The sequence below is a fragment of the Anabrus simplex genome, chromosome 5, assembly GCF_040414725.1.
Source record: "Anabrus simplex isolate iqAnaSimp1 chromosome 5, ASM4041472v1, whole genome shotgun sequence".
In the NCBI taxonomy this organism is placed as follows: Eukaryota; Metazoa; Arthropoda; class Insecta; order Orthoptera; family Tettigoniidae; genus Anabrus; species Anabrus simplex.
Window position 1 is genome coordinate 396,358,549 of NC_090269.1, and position 27,482 is coordinate 396,386,030.

At 40.9% G+C, this 27,482-nt stretch overlaps 1 protein-coding gene across 1 annotated transcript in view; it reads left to right on the top strand.

The window, feature by feature from the left end:
• The first annotated feature begins 216 nt into the window (after positions 1-216).
• LOC137501014 (odorant receptor coreceptor-like) overlaps positions 217-27,482 on the top strand; it is a 34,368-nt gene continuing 7,102 nt past the window's right edge. The window contains exons 1-3 of the mRNA XM_068227854.1: positions 217-410; positions 18,141-18,240; positions 27,177-27,281. Of these exons, the coding sequence (XP_068083955.1) occupies positions 217-410; positions 18,141-18,240; positions 27,177-27,281 (399 nt within the window). The remainder of the gene's footprint in view (positions 411-18,140; positions 18,241-27,176; positions 27,282-27,482) is intronic.

Consider the following 27,482-nt stretch of genomic DNA (forward strand, 5'->3'; position numbering starts at 1 on the left):
GACAGGATTCATAATTTCCATTGGTTTGACGAAAATTCTAAATACAAAATGTGGGCTTCTCGGTTTGATAAAATATTTCTTACCTACTTAACTATGGTCCAGTTTTACATCTTTATTTGTCTAATTGGATTCCTCGGTCTGCTGGAACACCGTGTGTTAATTTATAGTTCCTGGTACCCTTTTGATCAGTTTTGTGATTCCTACTATTACTATACCATGGCCTCACAGATGTTATGCGTATTTTTTGTGTCCTTCATATTTTTGGGTTACGATGCTCTGTATGTAAAACTGATCGTAATGATGTGCTGGCAGATAGAAATACTGAAATCTGAGTTCAAGGCCATCAAAGGACATGATTCTCGAAATGTAAGATTGATATCAGCAATCCGACACCATCAGACCATCCTCAAGTAAGTACACATTTGTTTTATGTATTCTACTGCACGCAGTAATTGATACTAAAGTCTGTATATTTAAGTTAAATCCGATACAGATGGCACTCCGGTGTAGATGCCGCATACACTGTAGGCAGAATTTCCCATCGTTAGAGCTAGATGGCACAGTGTGTATGATTTTTCAGTTTCTAAGGAAGAACTACTGTCTGCAGGTGTGATGAAAGTTGCTCACATATTACGCCATTTATAGGTAATATCTTGAGGAGAGTACATTTTTCCCGCTGACAAAGATTTTCTTTGCGTTCATTTATTGTATATTAATTTGGTTTCAAATGCTTAAATCAGCTGGTTTTTTTTTTTTTACAGCAGAAGTCAAAAGCATGAGAGTAAGCTGTTTTTTTTTTTTTTTTTTGTCATGTTGGCCTCGAGGTACGATAACAGGAGGGTGCGGCGTCTCTAGCTGATAGTTGGGAGAATTGCCGCACAACAATCTGGTAGAGATGCCTCATTGCTATGAGATTCTAAAAGCGATCTGGAAACATTCAATACTATTCAGAGGGTACCGGTATTTTATACAAAAATTTTATTACATCACAGGCTAACAACCAAACTGGCTCCGTGATAAAGGGAGAGGATTCCAAATCTGTTCTTGTAACTAAAGTCAGGAGAGAAAGGCGAAAATGTAACTGTTCTGGCTTTTTGTTCGGGCCAAACTATGCCTCATGTCTTAATACACTGACTGACAGAGCAAATGCAACGCCAAGAAGGAGTGGTCAGAACTTTATGCCAATTGCAGGGTAGACTGACGTCACTGAGGTATGCTCATGATGTGAAATGCGCCGCTGTGCTACGCACGTAGCGAACGATAAATGGGACACGGCGTTGGCGAATGGCCCACTTCGTACCGTGATTTCTCAGCTGACAGTCATTGTAGAACGTGTTGTCGTGTGCCACGGGACACGTGTATAGCTAAGAATGCCAGGCCGCCGTCAACGGAGGCATTTCCAGCAGACAGACGACTTTACGAGGGGTATGGTGATCGGGCTGAGAAGGGCAGGTTGGTCGCTTCGTCAAATCGCAGCCGATACCCATAGGGATGTGTCCACGGTGCAGCGCCTGTGGCGAAGATGGTTGGCGCAGGGACATGTGGCACGTGCGAGAGGTCCAGGCGCAGCCCGAGTGACGTCAGCAAGCGAGGATCGGCGCATCCGCCGCCAAGCGGTACAGATGCTTCCGTGGCCAGCGTACTCTCCGGATCTCTCACCAATCGAACACGTGTGGGATCTCATTGGACGCCGTTTGCAAACTCTGCCCCAGCCTCGTACGGACGACCAACTGTGGCAAATGGTTGACAGAGAATGCAGAACCATCCCTCAGGACACCATCCGCACTCTTATTGACTCTGTACCTCGACGTGTTTCTGCGTGCATCGCCGCTCGCGGTGGTCCTACATCCTACTGAGTCGATACCGTGCGCATTGTGTAACCTGCATATCGGTTTGAAATAAACATCAATTATTCGTCCGTGCCGTCTCTGTTTTTTCCCCAACTTTCATCCCTTTCGAACCACTCCTTCTTGGTGTTGCATTTGCTCTGTCAGTCAGTGTATTTAAGGGTGTTCTAATGTTCAGTTATATTAAAGTTGAAGAAATTAACTTAGATTTGATTTTGCTCTTGATTATTTTACTCCCCCAAACAATTTCGGCATCTATACCGGGTTTCAGGGAGAGACACCGCAGATGCAACAATTCTTACCTTTCTCCCATTTGTTTTCAATTACCAATGTTCTGCTCATCTCTGGTCTAGTGTAAATATTTTCAAATTATGCTCTATCACTTTGCAACAATTTTTCAAATTAATTCACGGGTACATAACACAAGATTTGAATATCCTGCCCATTGTACATAATGATACGTGCCAACCCTGTGGTAGCCCCTTTCGGTATTTCCTGGAAGCGGGTAGTGAGGCAGACGACCCGAGATTTCCCATTGACCATTTGACCTCTAAGTAAATGGGGGTCAGAACCATGACTGGATCTGCTGAAAGGGAGAACAGCCCTTACTATTATTATTATTATTATTATTATTATTATTATTATTATTATTATTATTATTATTATTATTAGAGGACTCGTGCTGCTCCTCAGGATTCGTTATAAATAGGTCACATAACTCGATTTGGTATGCCTGTCGAAGTCATATTCATTTGCCTGCCCTTTTGAATGGTCTTGTTGACATTTAATAAGAAGCGCGTTATGGTATGCCGCAGTCCGTGGTCAGGAATCATCCATTCTGATGTCATCATACCGTCTGTTCGGTAAAACGCTATCAATATTTTCGCTTTTTTTTTATCCTCCAGTTTTTGATGTAAAGCTTGGTATTGTGTCGTAGAAGGCAATACCATTTTAATCGCAGTTCTGCTGTATAGAACGGTTGTCTTCTGAGCTCATAGGTTAATCTCGAAGGAGCTTCTTTTGCCAGGCAGAGAACTTTTTTAAGATACATGGCCTTCAGTATTTCTAGTGGGCTAGATTATCCGTCAATAGGTGTTCCCAGGTAATATCTAAGGCATATGTCATGATGGGGTCTGTTTGTATGTAGACATTTCTATCTCAGCATCATGTAAGTTATTTGGAAGCTAGGAAAGGTTAAATAATCAAAGAGTATGTAGCAGAGAATAGTATTCTTCCGTGATCAGAGTAAGTGTATACTATATGGCTTGGCAGGTAGTAATCAAACATGGCTGCTTGCAAATAACAATACTAAGGATGAAAATCACAGATATCAGAATATTAATGAAAGAGTTAGTCGTTTAGCAACCTGCTAAGTAGAGACTGTATTGCGGGATAGCGCAAGGCTTCATCTGCAATTATTGGAGTGATCATTTAATGATTTGATTTTAAGATTCCTCACAGTTGGATGAGCTTCTTGACCAGGGGTGACCACTAACCTTACTTCTGGGAGCCGCAAATTTAGGAGACAAAAAATTGGGAGCATGTTTAGAAAATGGTTTATAAAATGAAGACACGTTTTCATTTTATAACAAATGAAGGAATATTTATTTTCTACACTACACAGAACATTATTTTTCAGGTACACATCAAGGAATGAGATTTTACTTTTGAGAAGTGCTTTTTTGAGTGTTCATTTTTGCTGTTAGTTTTTTGAAATCTGGCTGATAATTGGTAAGCGCAGTTCGCAAAATTTCATTTAAATATTCATCACTTAGTTCAGATCGATACTTAAATTTAAATTTAATCGTTGAGTACAGTGATTCATACACATAATTAGTCCCAAAGATTGACATTAGGCTTTTCGTACACTGTTTTGTGAGAGTGTATTTTTCTTCTGGAACATTCTTCCAAAATTCTATGGTAGAAATGCCACTTCGTTGGAGTCCTTTTAGTCCTTCGTCCTATTGCAGTTCTTGTAGCTCCAACTCTACAGCTACTGTATCCTGCCATCGCCCACAATATCAACAGAATAGGATTTTCCAGGAATGAAAATAAAGGTTTAAGTGATCTCAAATTATTAAATCTGCCATTGATTTCTTCAGCAAGGCCAGACACTTTACTCATGTAATCTTCAGTTTCCAACTGAACGTTAGGAAGGCTTTCAGTAATTTTCTTCAAACATTTGAAGTGAGAAAATATTTCAGTCTGAAGGTCTTTCCCAAAACGCTTCAGCTTGCTATGAAAGCTAAATACAGCCTGGGCCAATTAAGAAATATCCTTACAAGGAAGATATTGCTTTGAACGGGAGTGTGTGTCAGTGAGCCAGTGTCGTGAGGTGAAGCCAGTCGCGTTCACGTATAGGCAGTAGCGCGTGTCGATACTACCTAAACATGAACGCGACTGACTTCATCTCACTACACCGGCTCACTGACACACTCTCCCGCTCAAAGCACTGTCTTCTTTGTAAAGATATGTTTAGCGTTTTTAAATGCTGGACCACATCTCTAAAAAAGCCAAACCTAATAACCAGTTTAGGGAATGATTTTCCTTCCATAAACTGTTTGACTGGATCAAGTAATTCAAAAAATCTGTTAAGAAAATTGCTTACTGATAGCCATCTTACTAAGCAGTACCAAGATACATCATCAGGAAGCTCATCATTGTTCATATCTTCTATAAAAATTTGAACTGTCGGTGTGTTTTGGAACATGAGTGAATACAGTTCACAATTTTTAGAACTACCTGCATAATATTTTGCTGCTAAATGTTTTCTCTGAATAATACAATGTACAGGTAGGAAATCAGGAAATGATGTGTCAGCATTTAACAGCCCAGTAAGCCCTTGTTTAGTGCCAGTCATAGATGGTGCACCATCTGTAGCAATGCTGACAATATTATCGACAGGCACTGCGTTTTTCAGCAAAACACCACCCAGGGCTTCTTTAATGTCACAACCATGAGTAGTATCCTTCAAAGTAACCAGGTCTAAAAGTTCTCCCACCACCTGCAAGTCCTTTGACACATACCCCACAAATATAGCTAGTTGTGGTTTATCTTTGATATTAGTAGAGTCTTCCGGAGCCAGACTTACTGCTGAGCACTCGCTTAGATATTTTGTAAATTATTTAAAATATCCGCACTAGTAACAGAAACTCGCCTCTCTATTGTGTGTCTAGCAGCGGGCATTTCGTTGATCAGTTTCTGCAGTTTCTTATCTTCGGGTTCTAAAACAGAAATAACTTGTGCCATGTTCTTCTTAATAAACTCCCCCTCCATGTAAGGCTTTTTTGCTTTTGCAATATGAAAACCAAGATGAAGCCAGCTTCGGTTGTCAAATCTGCTTCCTTGGTAAAGATTGACATAACCCTACTCTGACCATGAAGTTTTTCCTTTAGTGATTTCAGTTTGGTTTCCCTTAACTGAGAGCCAACAGGAAAATCTTTGTTGAAACCGCTGTGGTTAGTGTCATGATGGCGTTTTACATTGCTGGCCTTGAACTGTGACAAAGTTATTTGACACAAAAGACACATTGGCTTACCGTTTCTTTCTACAAAAACGAATTATTCCTCCCAGTTGGTATTAAAAGCTCGATTCTCCTCTTCGTATTTGCGCTTCTTAGACAGCATCGCAACTGTTCGAACACCAAGCCACAACTGTACTGAAACAGCACACAAATAAATATCGACACTCGCTACTGCCTATACGTGAACGCGACTGGCTTCACCTCACGACACTGGCTCACTGACACACTCTCCCGCTCAAAGCACTATCAAATAGAAGGCGCCGGAACTATCTTCACCTCCCATGTCTTACCACTGACCTACAGCGCTAATAACGTTAAGCCGCACATCACTGCTACTAACTACCGCCAGCAGCGAGATGTCGTTAGATTCCATTAATTATATAATTTAATTTTACTCTAAGGTTGGTGTCAAGAGCCGCATGCGGCTCGCGAGCCTCGTTGTGGACAGCCCTGTTCTAGACCTGCCAATTTCTCATGATTCACGGACAGGTATTTCCAGAGAAAATAAAACATAAATGAATCAAATCGGTCCAGTAGAACGGACGGACGGATCTGGGAGAGTGGATAGATAACAACCTGTCGGAGAAAGAGGCACTGATATCGAGAATCAACAAAATGAACTTGCCATACAAACTAAGTATGAACACTTATAACAAGAAGAACATCTCAATCAGTTCAAAACTCAGACATTACCAGACAGTGACCCGTCCAGAAGCCTTATATGCAGCTGAATGTTTGAACCTAATAAAGGTAGGATTGGTCAAGAAGTTAGAGCTGGTGGAGCGAAAAATTCTAAGGAAGATACTGGGAGCCCAAAGAACAGAGGATGGATCATACAGAAAGAAAGCAAAGCAAGAACTGTACTGCAAGTTAGAAAAGATCTCAGACACCATCCGGAAGAGGAGAGCCATGTTCTTTGGACACACCTACAGAATGTACCCGGGGAGACTGACCAACCAGATAGTAAGTTTTCTTGAGACAAGGAAAACTGTGGTACGCTGGCATCAAGAAGTGAAGAAAGACCTGACACGAATGGGAATACAAGGATCGGAAATAAGTAACAGGGAAACTTACAAATTGAAAATAAAGAACACAAAGAGTTTCAAAGAAAAAATTAGTCTGCGGACCCAAACACCATGGACGAAAGAGAGAAGAAGGTTGCAGAGTGAAAGAATGAAGGATTACTAGGCGCAGATCAAAGTCCAGAAGCAGCTGAAATTGAATTAACGTGGTCCACAGTTGGCCAAAACGAAGGAAAGAAAGAAAGAAAGAAAGAAAGAAAGAAAGAAAGAAAGAAAGAAAGAAAGAAAGAAAGAAAGAATATAGATTATTATTACTGTACCAGGGACACAACTTCCCCGGCTAGTAAACTCCGCTTCTTTTATAAGGCTATCTATGTAAACAAAATTGAACTTGTGAACTACCAAAAACTTTGGTCTTCTACTGTTAGATGTCTCTACCATCGATGTATTTGCTCCCTCCCGCGGGCTAAACTTTAATTATTTCATAAAGTATTGTTTATTTTTGCAGTTGGCAAACCTTTGTTTCTGTGGATTGGTTCGTTTATGTACCGAAGTTGTCAACACTTCAGATGGCTCCTCCTCGATTGTAATCAACCTATCAAGAGCTTGGAAATATTTTCTCTAACCAATTAAAGTCGGGTGTGTGTATAGGAATCCAGCCTATCAGTAAAGAGTTCTTGAATCTTCCCCTTAGGGTACTATAAAAGCAGGGCACTTTAGGACCGTATTGTCTGAATTGCTCCAGTATGAGGAGGGTGACTTATGGTGAACCAGGGGGCAGAGGCGAGGCCTACGTGAGGAAGGCCCAGCGACACAAGGTAATGGCAGAGTTTTCACAGACATGTAACAGCTCCTGCGGATAGTTTGAGGGAAAGGTTTGAACGTCTTTTAATTAATGTAAAAGTCTAAATCTGGTGGTTTAAAGGTAGAATTTTCGGAAAGTTCTATTCCCAACGGGCCGATGACCTCGATGTTAGGCCCCTTTAAACAACAAGCATCATCATCTATTCCCAGCTGGAAAATAGACAATATAAGGGAACAAAGAATGATGATCCTCGGTCCGTTTCCATTCAACCTTGCATGGGGTGACCAAAGTTTACAAAACATCTAAATTTCGTAAATCTTGTTTGGCATTAATGTTTCTCATTTGGTCACACCGGTGTAGTATAGGATAATCCTCTGCATCTTTGGGCCATAAGCCCACTTAGGGTTTTAACAATTTCTAGGAGTGCTGGTGTATCACCTCCTTGCATTTTGTTTATGGCCGGTTATGTGCAACCTTTTCTTTTGTCATTAAGACCCTTTAGCATGGGCAATTATGCCCCTGTATATTTACTTTTCAGAGTATACATTTCTCCTTATGTTAGTTCCGTTTGGGAACAGTAACTATGATGTAATGGAAAAGCCCACTTTGGGGCAACGGTGCATGAAAACATTAATATGAGGTTTTAATGCGCCATAAGAAACTGATGCATCCGCGAGGCTAAACTATTGTATTGTGGAGCTCAGACTCTTGAGTAGTGTAACTTCTGGGAGAAAATCCTGCTCTTATAAAATGTTGCACCTGTCAAGAGAAATGAGGCTCTTCTCTATGTAAAGTAACTACCTGCTAAATATAACAAGTTTTGTCTCTGATGATCGGACTTCTAAGTCCCTGTTATTGTTAGAGCTGACGAGCTCATTAATAATCTGTTCTATTGCCTTCCCATTCTTTCAGATTCTTTCTCTATCATTTTTTAGAGAAAAGAAAATATAACATTTTGAAATTAATTATCTTAAAAATTGTTCTAAATAGTTCCTCGACCAGCCATTCAACCCACGCGCTTCCTAACCCTTTGTGAGCATGGAAATCCCGTATCAATCATTATTATTACCGAGCTCGATAGCTCCAGGCGCTTAAGTGCGGCCAGTATCCAGTATTTGGGAGATAGTTGGTTCGAACCCCACTGTCGGCAGCCCTGAAAATGGTTTTCTGTGGTTTCCCATTTTCATAAAAGGCAAATGCTCGGGCTGTACCTTAATTAACGCCATGGCCGCTTCCTTCCCACTCCTAGCCCATTTCTGTCCCATCGTCACCATAAGACCTATCTGTGTCTGTGTCGGTGCGACGTAAAGCCAATAGCAATTATTATTATTATTATTATTATTATTATTATTATTATTATTATTATTATTATTATTATCATATTTACATCCTCGAAGGGCTCTCAGCATGTGAGGGAAGAGCGATTATCACAGGACTCCTAGAGAAGTCTGATATTGTTTCCACTTATAATACTTTCTCTAGCTCCTTTTCTTAATCTAAGCTATCAGACCTCCCTTCGACATCTGTTATTCTCTTCCGATCCCGCTGATATCAAGTTTGTGAGACTTAGCGAGTTTCACTTCGTACGGCTTTCATAACACTTCTCTTTATTTCGCTAATACCTTCCTTCTGCAAATGTACGGACTTCATCCATTTTCTTCTACTGTAGTTTTCAGAGGTGAAGTATGTCTTGTTGTATTTCTCCTGTTGCGCCAAGGGGTTTTGATTTTTTTAATATAGAAAACCAATAATGAATTATTGTTTTGGTGAATATTGAACCCTTACAAAATTCGGCACTTTGGGGCAGGAGCCAACGGATCCATTTATAAATCGGGCACTAGATCATTGCATCCATATGCAGAGGTTGACAAATTTTTTTTTCACACAGATAGATCTTATGGCGACGATGGGGTAGGAAAGGGCTAGGAGTGGGAAGGAAGCGGCCGTGGCATTAATTAAGGTACAGCCCCAGCATTTGCCTGGTGTGAAAATGGGAAACCACGGAAAACCATCTTCATGGATTCCGACAGTGAAGGGTGGTTTGTTATTTTTTTTTTTTTGCTTTACATCGCGCCGACACAGATGGGTCTTATGGCGATGATGGGATAGGGAAGGCCTAGGAATGGGAAGGAAGCGGCCGTATCCTTAATTAAGGTACAGTCCCAGCATTTGCCTGGTGTGAAAATGGGAAACAACAGAAAACCATCTTCAGGGCTGCCGACAGTGGGGCTCGAACCCACTATCTCCCGATTACTGGATACTGGCCGCACTTAAGCAACTGCAGCTATCGAGCTCGGTACAGTGGAGTTTGAACCCACTATCTCCCGGATGCAAACTCACAGCTGAGTGCTGCTAACCGCACGGCCAACTCGCCCGGTCTTTTCACTTTCTAAGTTTTATATTTTTCTCAGTTAATAACTTACTGTAACCCCATTTTTTGCGCCTAAAAGCAGCCATATTGTTAATTGAAATATGTTTACAGAAACAAAACTTCACCCAGTACTCCTTACATTGGCGTTTAGCCTGGACAGCATCTCGAATGACCTACGGTATGTATCTCATTCCCTGATGCCACAAACTGTTCAGCCTATCTAACCTAACCCCATGGCACTACAGCCCGTGAAGGGCCTTGGCATACCAAGCGACCGCTGCTCAGCCCGTAGGCCTGCAGATTACGAGGTGTCGCGTGGTCAGCACGACGAATCCTCTCGGCCGTTATTCTTGGCTTTCTAGACCGGGGCCGCTATCTCACCGTCAGATAGCTCCTCAATTCTAATCACGTAGGCTGAGTGAACCTCGAACCAGCCCTCAGGTCCAGGTAAAAATCCCTGACCTGGCCGGGAATCGAACCCGGGGCCTCCGGTAAGAGGCAGGCACGCTACCCCTACACCACGGGGCCGGCCGTTCAGCCTATCTATTAGCTGAAATTTGGTTCTTAACCTGGCTTCATAATTCTGTATATCAGAAGCTTCTATATAGAAAAGTTGAGGTGAGTGGTTTCCACTCCGGCCTAACACTTTCACTTCATATTTCCGCTGACCTTTCATTATACACTTTGCTGTGTAGCATAGGAAGCCAACCCCATAGTAATAATAATTTCATGTGGCTATTTCTAGCCGAGTGCAGCCCTTGTAAGGCAGAACCTCCGACGAGGGTGGGCGGCATCTGCCATGTGTAGGTAACTGGGTGTTATTGTGGTGGAGGATAGTGTTGTGTGTGGTGTGTGAGTTGCAGGGATATTGGGGACAGCACAAACACCCAGCCTCCGAGCCATTGGAATTAACCAATGAAGGTTAAATTCCCCGACCCGGCTGGGAATCGAACCCGGGACCTTCAGAACCGAAGACCAGTATGCTGACCATTCAGCCAACGAGTCGGACACCCCCATAGTCAGGGTATAAGACCCGTATCAAGTACTTAGAAATACAGTTTCTTCCTCACTGATATTTCAACAATGAAGCCGTTCCATTTCTCTTCCTTAAATCATATCCAGTGCCAATATACTTGCATAATTGTTTAGAGTTTCCTTCAGTCATTATTTCAGCAGCTGTTCCATAAACCTACATCAAACAATCCAACATTTACATTTATCAAGGGTGACTAGTTCACCCAACTAGGGGCCGGTTCTACCATCTGCTGGTAAAGTGGCTGGCAGCTGCCCGGGAGGTAAACTACCTGGAGGTGTAAATCGGCTGGTACTTTGGCTTGCGTCCAACCATCTCCGCGCAAGCGCTAGGTAGCTACCCGGAGCTAGACACCGATATACGAGGTTGGCTACACTGATTTTCAGCGATTTCTCGCTTTCGAGTGTGGTGCTATCTATCGTCAGATGCATGAAACCCATTTCGATTGTCTTATTTCCCTGTGCTTGCGTCTGCTGATTATCACCAAAAAGCCTAATAAGGGGAGTCTTAAGAGTTATGGACAACGATTCATGTCAAGCTTTCGTGATTTTAATCTATGATCTTCAATATCAATACCTAATTGGGATTAAAATCTCGAAATTACATTTTCTTACGCCAGTTATAACCTGTCATGCAAGGCAGCGTTTTTGAAAGGTATTCTCGTAGTAGACTGGTCAAGTCGCTCGCTCCGTAATAGAAGGTACGCAGGTTTTCATCGTATTTCTAATTTACATTTTAAAGTGTATTTTCGTTCCCTGCCGTTGTTCTTAACTCTCTTTTACGCACTTCCATATACGTACATACACACATCTTCTTTACGGACTTATTGCCTTTGAGCATTCTATCTGCAGGCTTCTGTGAATTAAGTATCTCCGCGATGCTCCATTTGCAACTAGTTCTGTGACCTCGTTTAGTTCCACATGCTTTCATTTATTGATAAAGCATTTCATTCTAATGTTTAACTTTATGAAGATAAAGTTGGAAGGTACTGTACCGTAAATGTAAAGAACTAATCGGGATGAATATCCATTCATAGGAAGAGGAATTCGGGAATGGAATAGTTTCCAATTCCTTCGAAATAATTTACAAGAAGACTATGTAAACAACTAATAGGGAATCTCAGTCTTGCCTAAGCCACGGACGAGTGAGGTCGCATTGAGTGGAGGGTCCCGAGAGTGGGAGGTGTGGGTGAAAGTGCCGAGAGCAGGAAGGTTGTGGAGAAGTGTGCCGACAATGATTAGTGTAGAGCAGTACAGGGCGACGGTAGGAAGATGGCAGGGAAGAATGAAGAAAGAAGAAATGAAATTAGGAGGATGTAAAATGGATTTGGAGAAGAAAGGTGAATTATTGCTATCAGCGGCGGTGATTATAATTTTGCTATGCATAGGAGGGGTCGAACTGAACCCAGGCCCGACCTCTAGTAGAAATGAAGAAAGGGAAAATATGGACGCATTCAAAAGAGCCGTAAAAGAGGTGGTGGAAGAAGCTGGCCCTTTTGAGCAAATTAAAAATATGATTAAAGAACAAACCAGGGAGTTAGGAAAAATGGAGGTATGGTTAAGAGAAAAAACGGAAGATATAACAACACAAGTGAGATATAACACCGAAGAAGTTGTAACATTAAGGGAAAAAATAGGACGATTAGAAGAGGAGAACTTGAAGCTGAAAGTGGAAGTGGAAGCCAATGTTTTATATAGAAGAAAGAAGTGCTTATTTATATATGGTGTGCCTGAAGAGTTGAGAGAAGACAAAGTACTGACAACTTACAAAGTTGTGGACATATTACAGGGGAAATTGAAACTTAATTTTAGTGAAGTAGATATAGATGATGTGCAGAGGGTGGTGAAAATTAGGGGCAACAGGCCTATCAAACTAGAACTGTTTTCTACGTTGATGGCTGATGCTGTGATAAGAAATGCGAGTAATGTGCAGAGAGAGAAAATATGGATCAAGAGAGACGTGGGATGGGAGACGATTAGGAATGAGAAAATGCTCAGAAAACATAAGATTCGTGCAATAAATCAAGGGTTGAGAGCGACTATTAAAAGGCAAGAACTAGTGGTAACAGGCAGAAATTGGAAGAAAATCAGGACTGTAAATAGACTGATTGACTTAGACAGGAGGATAAAAGAAGAAGAAAACGAGGGTAGCGCAACGAAAGGTGGGGAAGTGAGGAGAGATATCAGTAACAGTGTGCAGTGTGAAGAGGGTCAGGGAGGAGTGCCAAGTGAAAATGTGATCATAAACAGTGAAGGAGCCCAAGTTCAGGAAGAGATGACAAGTGAGAAGGTGACCATAAGAAGTGAAGAAGAAAGGCAGGGGAGTGAAAGCAGTGAAGTAAGGTCAGGGCAGGGTAAAAAGGTGACGACGGAGGCAACCATGGGGTGTCTCAATCTGAGTAGGGAAAGTGGCAGGAGCAGAAATTTTGCGGAGATGATGAGAGCTTGCGTTAATGGCAAAGGCACACAACAGAGTGAAGATAGTGATGAGTGGGCGGCTAAGAGAGATGGTAGAGAAGCAAGAAGGTATAGAAATCTGGCTGACATGTGGAATACAGGGAGAAATGAGAGGGGAGTAGTCACTAGAGGAAAAAAAACAATAGTTTAGTGAGCAGAGAAGATAGAGATTGTTAGACGTAAGAATGTAGTGTTGAGAAAAGGTGTTTTTCGGTAATTATGGTGGAAGTTGAAATGTGGTGTTGGTAATGAGATGGTATATGAGGGTTTAGTATCTTGAGTGTTATATGTATTGAGTGGTAGTTGGTATAAGCAATAATAAAGTGAGTAAGTAAGTAATTGTCGAAGAGGTAAGAGATAGAGGTGGTATTTGTGGAGTTGGAAGTTATGGTGAAGGCTGAAATGTGGTGTTGTAGAAGTAGTATGTGTTATAGAGCTGAAATGTGGTGTGGGAGTAGTGGTGGTATAAGATGGTTGATGGCAGAAGGTGAGTGTAATGGTTGAAGAAGTAGAGGTGGTTTATGAGGTGGAGTTGGTGTTATATTGCTGAAAGGTGATGTTGGAAGTTTTTGAGGGCTAGGTATTTATGATTATGTGTTATTATTAAGTTAGGAGGTGTTATATTGTTGGTAATAGCTTTTGTGTTTGGTAAGATGTTTATTTAATGCTAAAATAAGTGAGTGTTGAGAGGGAGCAGAGTTTTGATGGTGGAGGTTGAAATATGGTGTTGGTATTTAATTATGATTACTGGAGATTAAGATGAAGTGGTATTTTGAAGGATGAGATGGTATATATATTGTGGATGCAATAGTATTTGTGAGTGGTAGGGAATTTTTGGGGTCGGTGAGGTGATTTTAATGCGGGTTGGTAGAGATGGTTTTATTTATTGCTGAAATTTTTGGAGTTGGGAGGTGATATTATTGCCTTTGTGTTTGGTATGCAAGTGCTGAAATGATGATTGATTAGTTGTATAGTGATGTAAGTGTTGAGTGAAATAACGGCAACTGAAGAGTATGGGAGTAAGTATGTGTAAAATGTATGTGAGTTTGTAAGAGTGAATACGGGTTGGCAAATGGTGAGTTATTGATGTATTGTGTAATATATAAATATATTGGTGGCGAAATTGTGGAGACGGAGGGGTGTAGCAGACATGCATTGCTAAAAGACAAAGTTGCAACAGGTGATGTGTGAGGTAAACATAGTTATGGCTGGTGAGACAAGGTTTGCCTGAGCACAGCAATGCAGAGTGGGTCATGTAGAAAAACAATGGCGGTGTGGAATGTGCAGAGTCAACAAGGACACTTGGTAGAAGGTGTCGTCTGGCTCCGGGATCGCGCATGTGATATTCTATGTTTATTTTCTTTTAAGGCAAACGGTTCATAGAGGGAATCAACCGTTGGCCAGCTGATTATTAATAGTATTATTATTATTATTATTATTATTATTATTATTATTATTATTATTATTATTATTATTATTATTATTATTATTATTATTATATTTAGCTATTCATTTGTTTATTTATTCAGCTATTTATTATTTGACGTGATAGTTGCAGGGTGACTTAGGTAGAACTCTATTGTGAACATGTATTGGGGCTAAACGCCTGTGTTGTTCATTAATAAAATACATACGTGGTCAAAGTAATAGGGAATCTGCTACCTGGGCAACAGTCCTATGTGCTATTAATCATAACATCACTTTCTATAAGTAGCATACATATAAAGCAATTTCCTAGTAGACATAATATTGTGACTAAATATTTCACTGAAATATATTATTAACAAAAGAACGTATGAAAAGAGGCATTCAGATTTACACAACGCTAAGAATGGAAATAAAAAATATTCGTCATAATAAAAACTCGAACCTACATACCTCGTATTACGAAGTGAGCGTGCTAGCCGTTACGCTACGAGAACGCTTGACGTGTATGAAAACTGAAAAAGTAGAAAATTAAAGCCCATTTGAAATGATTTCCAAATAGATTTTGATTTGATATCCTTTTAAAGTTTCTTTATGAAAGCTTGACGTATAAAATGTGTTCCCTAAGCTACCGATGCGAGAGGCTGGTGTGACCGTTGCAACTCAAGGGAAGCATTCATGTTCAAGATCCTGCAATACAATGTCGGCCACTGTTACAGTATCATGCTTTTTTCAGTATACTAAGCTAATTAAAGTTGTATGTCACCAGAAATACAGCTAATCATGTTCAGCTCTCAAAACTTCCCCGGCAGGTAAAGTCTTATCGGGCCCTCGAAGTGGCCGATAAATTACGCGCCGGGTAACTACGTTTATGCTGCCGATAGTGCTACCTGTGGGTGGTCGAACGGAAACAGCCTTACGCGGAGGACAAGTTACGCGCTACTTTACCAGTAGGTGGTAGAACCTGCCCTTAGTGCAGGAGAATGGAAAAGTACGGAAAACCATTCTCAGGACAGCGGACGGCGGGGACTAGCCCCTCCCCGTAGGGCCGTGGCCATCCCTCCTCTGTTCGGTTGGCCGATCGGAGTACAGAGCTGTCGGACCACGGACCAGCCGTAGCCACTTGCGGCCCGAGACCCACTCTGCATTCACCGACGTTAGCGCCGTCTATTGTGTTTTTATAAAAAGTAGGTTTAATTAAATTTCCTAATTTGATAGCCAGGCACTGTGTGTAGACAATAGAGTGGTCAACCGATATTGTTCTGCTGCACAGGAAGAACAACTATATTTAATCTTTGCGCCGAGATGAAAGGACTATTCCACAAACATACCGTTTACTGAGTAAAGCCTGAAGAGATAGATCAGCAAAAGAGAGCCATCTATGAGCCAACAATGTAACATTTCAAACAATCTTGCAGAATTTCTGGTGTAGCTCAGGCGGCATCGCGCTGGGCTCTCACCGCTAGGTTCCGTGGTTCAAATCCCGGTCACTCCATGTGAGATTTGTACTGGACAAAGCGGAGGCTGGACAGGTTTTTCTCCGGGTACTCCGGTTTTCCCTGTCATAATTCATGCCAGCAACTCCCTCAAATATCATTTCATTTCATCTGCCATTCATTAATTATTGCCCCAGAAGAGTGCGACAGGCTTTAGCAGCCGGCACAATTCCTATCCTCGACACTAGACGGGGCTTCATTCATTCCATTCCTGATCCGGTCGAATGACTGCAAAACAGGCTGTGGATTTTCATTGTTGTTGGACACTTAATCGGCGCCTTAATTTTGTGTGAAACATATGTGAAATCTGAGGGGTTTCTAATAGTAATCCTCCTAGATGTATCAATATTAGTGATCACAGGGTCACTTTAAATTATTTACAATAACCTTTACAACCCATTTTAACAAACACAGGTCATTATTTATTTATTTTTTTACAATGTTGATATGGAATACTTTGTCATGTTCGGCAACCCACAAAGTTGGAAAAATTAATTACGAAAATAAATAAACAGTCCGCCTCTGTAGCGTAGTGGTTAATATGCTTAACTGCTGCCTCCGGACGCCCGGCCTCGATTTTCGGCTCCGCTACGAAATTTGAAAAGTGGTACGAGGGCTGAACTGGGTCTACTCAGCATCGAGAGGTCAACTGTGTAGAAGGGGTTCGATTGCCACCTCAGCCATCCTCGAAGTGGTTTTCCATGGTTCCCCACTTCACCTCCAGAAAAATGCTGGGATGGTACCTAATTCAAAGCCACGGCCGCTTCCTTCCCTCTTCCTTGCCTGTCCCGTCCAATTTTCCCATACCCCACAACACCCCTGTTCAGCATAGCAGGTGAGGCCGCCTGGGCGAGGTACCGGTCCTTCTCCCCATTTTTAACCCCAACCAAAGTCTCATGCTCCTGGACACTGCCCTTGAGGCGGTAGAGGTGTGGGATCCGTCGCTGAGTCCGAGGTAAAAAACAACCCTGGAGGGTAACAGATTAAGAAAAAATACTAAAATAAACAACAAATAAATAAGAAATAAAGAAAGAAAGAAAGAAAGAAAGAAAGAAAGAAAGAAAGAAAGAAAAGATATAAATAATGCAATGAAGTTAGTAAGTAGTGCAAAGTGATCTCTTGTGATAAAACCTAAATGGACGCTACAAAACATGAATCAGAGGAATGAGACGGAAATGTCGAGGTGAGAAAGGCATACATAAGGAGCGCGCTGTCGGCGAACCAAGTCATTGTCGAAGAATCAGTAAGGTACCGGGAAGTTCCTCGAGGTCAGAAAATGGATCCCCTGTTCCAACCGTGTTCTGTGCGGGTATTTTCCAAGGTATAATCGTAAATTAACGCTAAAAGAACAGTTAAGTACTGTCCTAGCAGCGTAACTTATGCGGTCTCTCTCACAGAGTGCGCTACAAGAGGTCTTTAACATGTCAGGATGTGGTGCCTTATTTGTTCCGGCCGACTACATCGTAAGGTATTTGAGCTCCCTCGACCAGGATCGGAGCCTGTATACTTCAGATCAGGAATTGGACAATAATCAATCGAGGTATTGTGGTCGCTATCTGAGAAGATGACTGGGCGTGCATACGCTCTTCCTACCATCCCTCACTCCTCCACCTAGGAAAACTATCTGAAAAGATGTTTACTCTTTTCTTGTCACGGGGTATTCAAATAGAGTTTGTAGTTTAATTTTATAGTTATTTTACAGGAGTCTTTCTTTCTGTTTGTTTTACTTTACTGATATGTGATTTTGTGCGTATAGTTCAATGCCGTACCCAGGCCGGAGGTTAGAGCGAACTTTATAAATATAAACAGCATATACAGGTTTTGAGTTATATAGGATTGAGATCAGGTAACCTTGAGGGCCAAGCAATAATTCTCATGTCCTTTAAGTGTTCATCGAAACAATCGGGCAACAATCGGGGAGCCATACGCCGGTTTTCTAGAAGCTAGCATTAAACGGGAGAGTTGTTTTAGTCCCAATCTCTCTCTCTCACACACACACCCTCACCGTAATTCTCCCGCACTCTTTCTACCACTTGAGTATCGTTACCTACAACAGATTAGGCGTGCACCTATACCACTTTGCATAATTATTTTTACATGATCATCATTTCATATTTACTACTCGTTTACTAATTTTTCTGATATTTCTATTTTGTTTTCAGGTTGATGAGTGATTTGGAGACAGTGTTCAGTCCTATTATGTTGCTTCAGTTTCTGTTCACCACTCTTACTTTATGTTTCGCCATGTTTATCTGCATTCAGGTGAGTATTTCAATCGTGATTCTATTTTAATCTTCTTTCGATAAAGACAAATATACGGTGTGCTTACTGTGCCACTTGATTCAATAGAATTAGATATATTTTAGGTCTCTCCTCATTCTATAAGAGGCAGTCAAATGAAAACCGAGCATCCGCCATAACGCACATTCCACGCGAAAGTCGCAACAATGTAGTTTCGTATCGATTCTGCTATCGCTGTGGTGGGAGAACTGCATAGTGACAACTCACAGGTGCACGCAGTTGTAGGGAAATGTCTTTGCTGGCACGCGGACTGGTCTGGTGTGTTCGTCCAGCTGTAGAAATGGAGCCAAGCAAAAAAGAGCAGAGAAGTGTGGTTGGTTTTCTGGTGGCTGAGGGTGCTGAAGTACGCGAAACTCATCCTCGCATGTCTGCTGTGTATGGCGAACACTACATGTCCATGACGAGTGTGCACGTGTGACATAGGGGATTCCCAGAAGGGCGCACATGACTGCAAGACGATGCATGCCCACGACAGGCCCATTGAGCCATTACTCCTGATGTGATAGGGCGGATTGATGGCCTTATCCGGGAAAACCTACGAATCACGGAGAAAGACATTCGTGGACGTCCGTTTCATTCGGACGAGGAAGGGCAAGAGTTGGTGCGGTTGTGAGTCCATCAGTGGCGTACCTGTTTCTATAAAACTGAAATTGATCGTCTCGTCTCGCAGTGGGATAAAGTTATTCTTGCTTTTGGTAATTACTTTTGAATACAACCATTCCATGGTCACGTTGTAGTGGTTGTTCGGTTTTCATTTGACAGTCCCTTATAGATGACGATTAAATACCTGCAGACATTAACATTAAAACCCATACACCAATACCGTCACTAACAGAAGGCAACGTGTGCTGACGGAGGTTGTTTTATACGTTCATGTTGTTGCGCGGTTCTAGTACTGCAACCAAGCAATACATACATATTAGACGATTGCAAATAGGAGCATACATAATAAGTGATATTTAATAGTCAATTGATATATGAAAATGTTCTTCTTTCTTTGGTGACGGCGTCGTGTAATTATTGAATGGGTGCGTGGAAAAAGAAACTAGGTCACTTTTTGCACTTCTTCGTATTTTCACGAATTATCCATTTGAACAAAACTCATCGTCCTATGTTGAAAGAAACCATCTGCATCGTATTGTAAGGAGAGAAAACTCATATCAACTTCTTTCATCATCATGAGGAGAAAGGAATTATGTCACGGACATAGTTCTTATCTCCACCGTAAGGTGGCAACGAAGACAGGCAATGGCACTTTTTATTGCAAGAAAAATGTAGTGTCTAGAGAAACAGCACACAGGGATGTACCCTGCAATGAGGAGCAAAGATTCTGCATATCACTGTTAAAACAATACGTGTAGGACTCAACAAAACCTGAAGTAGTAACTGCCTATACTTTTATAAACTGTTACGTTAATCATTCCTTTGACCTGTTAAAAGAACTAAGATACCGTATCGGAATTTCCTAAGACCTTAAAAAGAGTTTACAAAGAAGGAAAAGTGAATACAAACATAAATAAAATCGAATATGTTCGGAATTTGATTAAATACATTGAGTAGTAAGAAGCACACTCTTTTTACGAGGAGATATTGAATTGGCCAACCGCCAGTAGTGATGATTCAGTCGTGTTGTGAACTGATCTGAACATGTTTTAAAACAAGACTTTTCTTTTGAAGAACTATTAGCATCGTAACAATATTTAAATGTTTTCCCATAGTGTAATTTCTTTTTCAATTAGGGTGATAATCATGTAATACAATATTTGATTTAGTTTACTTAATGTTAATTTTCCCTTATTTGATAAATAAATATTATTTTTTGTAAATAACGAGTAAGTTACCTGAAATATGTTTAATTTCGACAGCTACACGAGAGACGAACTACGTTATTCAAAAAATAATTATTTCTCTAATCCCTCATTAAAATATAGGTCCTCTTAAGTGCGTAATAATCGCGATAGACCACATGTCAAGTGTTAAAAAATAACTTGCTCAGAGAAGTATTTTATTTAAAATTCAGATTTTCTTCTGAAAACCTAGAAAAATTAGTAAAATTACTTAGTTCATTTCTCCACTGACCGATTCAATTTATCTTCTTATCAACTCACAATTGAGTATCCTGATTAACCCTCAATCGGGCGCGCTCTTCCGACGAACACTCTCGGGCGCGCGCGGTCTTTTAGACCGCAGTGATTATTTTCATAATTTATTGTACGGCCTTGGAATCTAATAAAAATGTCGAATTTTAATACTGTTGCAAGTACGTTTACTTTTATTTCGATAATATTTAAAACATTTTTACGTACTCAATGATCGCATTAGTAAAATAAAAACTTGTTGAAAATTGAGTTGATTTACAAATACTTTTTGAAGGCTTTGAAAAATAACTTTCCGTTCTAGTTATTTTTTCTGGTTTGTAAAATGGAAGCTGTTTGAACTAGACATGTATTTATCCTCCCCTTCATCCATTGTCACTGTAATATTTCTGGCATGAGTAATAATAAATTAAAACACTGTTTTTTCACAAATATTTGTATTTCAAATCATAAAAACTTCTAATTTTACAGCATAACAACCACCTTTGTGAAAAACATGTATATGAGAGAATTATACATTATTTTACGTATATTTGAGTTCATATTCAAGTTCATTTTTGCACTATTTTCTTTATGTGAACACACTGAAGAATTATTGTCATTGTTTTAAGCAAATATTGGTATAGTCGACAATCTTTTGTAAAATATCGTCTGGAAAAAATAGCTCAAAGGTTTGAATTGGAGTTTTAACATTCCTGGCTAAACCTTTAGGCCCTGTAAGGCGTGTTACAATATTATGACCTGGTCCACGACCAGTCCTTCCGAATGTTGGGTGCGTACGCCATTCTGTCTTACCGTCCTTGTCTGTCAAATTCACTTCAGAAACACCAGCACCGCATCCGTCATCATCAGATAGCTCACTATTTGTATCATGTTCACTAACCTGAAGATTGTTAGTTTCACCTTCATCATCATTTTGTGGCTGCTGTCTGGATGTATCTTCTGCTACCTCATCAACTTCTTCCAATAGGCATCCTACTGCTTTGTCTCTGTCTTTCACAAATCCAGTTATTCTTTCACTTTTTTCCTTTTCAACACTCTCTATCAATAAATGGATCATTTCCTCTTCCACAGGATCCATATTGAGATGTATATGCACACAAAACTAAACGAATCTAGTAAAACACAGCGGGGCGCGTACTGGTCACAATGACCGAGACACAAGTTACACTAACGGGCGCATCGGTGTAAAAGATCGCAGACTGACTCGAACATCTACCTTCCTGTCTACAGGGCGTCTGAGGAGGGCTACCCTATCAGGTGGCTAGATGATCCCTTGGGGGAGATAGTCTGGAGGAGGGGGCGCATAGCTGACCTTCAGACGGATTCCTTGACCAAAACTTTGAGAGGTCGGTCATTTAGACCGCTACGCGCCCGATTAAGGGTTAAATATGAATTACACAGAAATTAAACAATTTTTCCAGCAAGACATTTCTCATATTTTAGTTTCAGATCAAATGGTCTGTACCAATGAACTCGGAATTTCAATAGGGTAGATCACGGGAAACTATTGACGAAAATAAGGGTATCGGACTGGAGAAAAGAGTGAATAAAAGACTACATTTCCATAAAAACTAGAATTAGAATAGGTAAAGATTTTTCTCTTACTTTAATTATTAAACTAACACGGAAGTTCTGCAAGGTGGTATTATTGAACTTCTACTGACGCAGTTCGCCCTCAGAAATTAATCAAATTTCGTGACGAGTGTTTTGTTCTAATTTGTTCCCGGGAGGGCTGACTCGGGGTGGGTTTGAGCCGTCCCGACACCCAGAGTGGTATATTTTAGAGGTGGTAAAATCTTAAAACATGAAATTATATACGTGGTTTACAATGAATGAACCACGAATTGTTCCACATTGGTGGTAAGACCCAGTTACTGAGGGTTATTTCTGCTGTAGAGTGCCTTCCCTTTCCTAGCTTCATGTTTGTCGGATTCGAGCCTTCATCACTGCTGTTTAAAATGTTGTTGATCGTCATGGACAATTCGATGCCCTGTTGGTTGATTAGATGTTCTTTTCACACAGCTAATTGCACCTAAATGGTGTCAATCAATCAATCAATCAATCAATCAATCAATCAATCAATCAATCATCTGCGTTTAGGGCTGTCGCCCAGGTGGCAAATTCCCTATCGATTACATACCTAATCATTCCTTTAAAAAAATTCAAAACTTAGAAGTTCATCCAACTTTTTCTTTTATAAATTATTCCATTCCCTAACTCTTCATCCTATACATGAATATTTGCCCATATTTGTCCTCTTCAGTTCCAACTTTCTCTCCTACTTTTAAAAGATCCAGTCAAACTTATTCGTATATTAATGTCATTCCACACCATCTCTCCATTGACAACTCAGAACATACCACTTAGTAGACTTGTTTCTTTACTCCCAAGTCTTCCCGCCCCAAGTTGGCAACAATTTCGTAACCCTGCTCTTTTGTCGGAAATCACCTAGAACAAATGGTGCTGCTTTCCTTTGGAGCTCTTCCATTTCTCGCATCAATTAATCCTGGTGTGGGTACCATACACTGCAACCATACTCTAATTAGGGTCTTCGTAACTGGGAGAGAAGAGTGTTTATCCATTCACTCTGGCATGAAATTCAAGCCGGGAAGCATTCATTCATCACTTCATAATGCATGAAAGTCTCTCCGCAGTTGGTGGCTATCCGCGACTGGGAGAGAGGACTTGGAATCCAGTCCATTCATTCATCCATTCAGTCATTCATTTAGGCAGTCATGATCTCACTCATAATAGAATGCTCAATGCAGTCGATTACAGTTCAACCATGAAACCATCCATTTACCAATTCATGCAGACATCCACTCAGTCATAAGGCATGTTGTAATGGTAGGATACTCCACAAGACGTGTGACGCAAAAGTAAGTAACAAATAAGCTAAGGAAGGGTAAGATACATGTTGTCCCAGACTATATAGCATTGCTAATATCTAGGACAAAATCAATTATATTTAGTGTATTAATAGTGAAACAAACAATTTTAAGTGGATAATCTAATGCATGTATTGAATTTAACGAACTGCATCAAAAGAGTGCTCTCTCCCCAGTTTAAGGCGATACGGAACTAGGGGATGGGAGTATTCTTTTCTAATTGGGGTCTTATCAGCGATTTATAATTCTTCTCCTTTACATCCTTACTACAAACGGAACTTACATTTTTTTAATGTGATTACCCCAATGAAGATCATTCCTTATATTAACACCTAGGCACTTACAGTGATCATCATGACTTGCTCTCGTCCCATCAACACAGTAATTAACACTGAGAGGAATTTTACCTTTTGGTGAAACTTAAAACGTGACTTCACATCCCGTTTACCATCATACCATTGTCCACTGACAATCTCACAACACTGTCTAAGTCTTTTTGTAATTGTTCAAAATACTGTAACGTATTTACTGTGTTTCATAATGCTGGACTTTAGAACATACAGTACTTTTAGCATTTCTTCTGCCCTTCTTGAGGTCTTCTGCCAACCTTCAACTGGGAATACATGATCATTTTTGCAAGGCAAAATTTTGACTAACGAACAACACGATTTCCCCTCCAAAGTTGGTGCTTGATAATCATAGTTTCGATTCTGATAGTGTCCAGTAGCCAATCTTGCTACTTTATTTTAAAGGTTCTCCTCAGACAGCGCTGATGATATTTATCCATGCACGTTGTGTGGCTTCTACGTGTAGTTCAAGCTTCATACCTATAAAGAAGAGATGGTATTATAATAGCTTTGTACACAGAAAACTTAATAGAGTCGTAGATGGTATAATTATCGAAAACCCTTTATAAGAAAATGACCGAAAACTGCTCTAGCACAAATCAGACTGATACTTCGGCATCGATTTTTCCAGTAATGAGAGGTGACTTCTAAGTTACTCAGTGTTCTTCAAAGCATCGCCATGAGTCCTGATGTTTGGAACAGTAGTGATGGGACTGGCTACAGCGCTGCGGTTCTTAAAAGAACACTCGTACAGGTGCATTCGCTGTCCACAGAAACGCTTTAAGTCCTATCGTATTTTCACAGAAATCACACGAATGTGAGCATTGCTAGTTATAAACACGAGAAACAAACTACATCACTCACAGCAAATTTACCACAAATAATGACTTCGGTCTTCACACTAATCAAATACACCACTGTAATCTGCATACAACTGGACAGCAAGTTCTTATTTAAATTGTCAGTGTTCAGGATTGTAAGTGATTTAATTTGCCCTGTACTGCGCGTCAAGAATGCAAGATTACAAAGTCAAGTACACTGGATTGAAAAAATAACGGGATACATTCGGATATTTACCCAAAAATAGTTTTTATGTTATACATCTTCACATATACTAATAATCACTTACTCACTCACTCACTCGCTCTCCTGCCGCTACAGCCCATGAAGGGCCCTGGCCTCTCAAATAGCACTCACCCATCCCTTTCGATCCAGAGTTCTCCTTCTCCACCCCTGCATCCGTAACAATTCCAGATCTCTCGAGACATTCCCCAGCCATCATGTCCTTGGTTTCTCCCTCTTTGTTGGTCACCAGGTCAAGGATAATCTTTGTAGCTGGATCCTGATCCATCCTTGTGGTGTATCGAAATCTCCTTTTTTTGATATCTGCGACTATCCCGAGGTCACCGTAAAGGACGTAGACTTATTTATTGGTCCTGATGCACCACTCTCCTCGATCGTGGTACGTGCCGAAGATCTTCCTTAAGATCTTTCTCTCCCACACCATTGGAAAGTTCTTGTCACGCTCGTTTAGGCTCCACGTCTTGCACGCATACAGCACCACTGGACAGATAATAACCCGGTACACTGTGACTTTCAATCTCCTGGAGAACGTTGCAGGCTTCAGTAACTTATGCGAAGTAATCCCTACTCCCAGATGCCACCATCGCCTTGCCTTGCCGAACCTGTTGTCCTCAGATATGAGGTACTAAAACTATCTCGCAGATGTCACCTGCATATTCAAGGCCTCTCCCGACATTAAATATTGCTTTGCCTCGGGTTCTCACCATGTACTTGGTTTGTCCTTGTTGATCTTCAAGCGCAGACGTTGTAATTCACCCCTCATGTGGTGCAGATTTTCCGTCAGGTAGTTCCCTCTTCTCCCGAGCAGGACAACATCGACCGCGAAGGCTAAGTACTGGAGGGTTCTGTTGCAAACGGTGCTTCTTGGCTTCAGTAGTACTTGACGCATAACATGCTTGAGACCGAGGTTAAACAGGATGCATCGCATTGCCTCAACCTTCTCTGTATTTCAAACTCCCAGGAGAGCTGCCCCTGGATCTTCACTCCCCAGAGCCATCAGGACAAGGTTGGTTATCTTCGTCGGCACCTGCAGCTCTTCCAACACCTGCCACAACCTTGGCCTGTCCACACTGTCATAAGCCTCTTTGTAGTCAACGTTAAGGTTGTGAATGTTGAATTTTTATTCATGACACTTGTCAAGGAGGAGCCGTAAGCTTAGTATGTGGTCTGTTGTTAATCTGTTGCACGGGAACCCACACTGATAGTCTCCCTGCTGCCATTCTGCAAAGGGTTCAAGTCTTCTAGCCAGCATCTTCGAAAATATCTTGTAGGCCACAATGAGTAGTGAGATTCCTTGGTATTCCTTTTCATTTTTGTGTCCCGGTTTTTTGTAGATGGGACAGATAACGGCCGAGCTGCAGTCCGTTGGCATCTCCTCGATCTCCTATACAGATCATATAAGGATGTGCATGCTATCTACAAGCTCTTCTCCTCCATACTTGAACAGTTTGCTGGTAGGCCGTTCTCTCCTGGCACTATGTTATTCAGTTTGAGTTCTACTCGTCACTTCGGGGACTAGCCCATGCTCGTTGTCAGTAATTAGATGGTCACCTGCCGCCTGATGAGAAATCCTTGCTTCCACCTCTTCAGTGTTCAGGAACTCTTGAAAGTGCTACGCCCTTCGTAACCGGATCACAAAAAGCAATCAAACAAATATTGCTGCAAAAAATGCTTCTAACACTTTATGAGAGGTAACGCAAAATAGCAACATTGCAATTTGAAGTGAACTGATCTGTTAACCTTTAAGTGTATTTTGCTGACCATTTTGCATATTTTAATGTTGCTTAGATACACAGATTTTCATTATAAACTGTTATACATTTCAGCATTTAGAATGCAAGTCTCTGTGAATTATTATGTGCTTGCTTGATCCTCTACATACAACCATATCTGTGACCTCCTTTAGTTCTACGCCTCTTATTCTTGTAATATTAAGAATTTATTCCAACCATCTGCTCCTTTATTTCTCTCTGCTTCTATTATTATCTATGGCAGAGTCGTTACTTCACCCTTAGGTAGTCTATCCTCCTGTTTTCACCTCACAAGACCCCTCCTAAGAAGTCCGTTTATATGTATCAATCGAGTTTATTCCTAACTTAGATTATAGTGAACAAAAATATGCTGTCCAGCACTTAATTCAGAAGCCATAAATCACAGTAAACAGATCAATTAGTGCTGTATCAGAAGCAAACACCCTGTGTACAGTAACTTATCGCACACTAGCTGAGGCCATGGGCGAGCTAGACATGGGCCTGATGCATCCTCAACTCACTCAGACACGGCAGAGTAAAAATCCAAAATCGCCTGAGGCTCGCACTCTATATACTTAGCTGGATTGTAGAATATAATTCTATGAAAATCTCATGGTGGTGAGTGTTGCACTGCAATTATGGAAACGTGCTTTAGTTCATTTCATTTCAAATGACAGAATATATTTTTATAATATAAAAGTAAAAGAAATTATTCTTTCATGCCAACAGTTCAAGGAATTCAATATTCAAGTTTCTCAGGCTCTGCTCATCACCCTCCAGCTGACAGCCCAGATGTTTGTCTTCTGTTGGATAGGCACTGAACTATCCATCCAGGTAAGTGATTTGAAGTATTTTGATTTTCATTAATGTAAGTAAGAGATGCCGTGATTATTACTTCCTTATACAAATTGTTGCCGAGGAGAATCTGCTTTGTGTTTACGACATAGAATAGATTTATTTTATCCGGCAATATTACGGCTATTAGACACTTTCTTCCACCCAAACTTAGGTATCGCTGCAGGTTAGTAGTAGAGT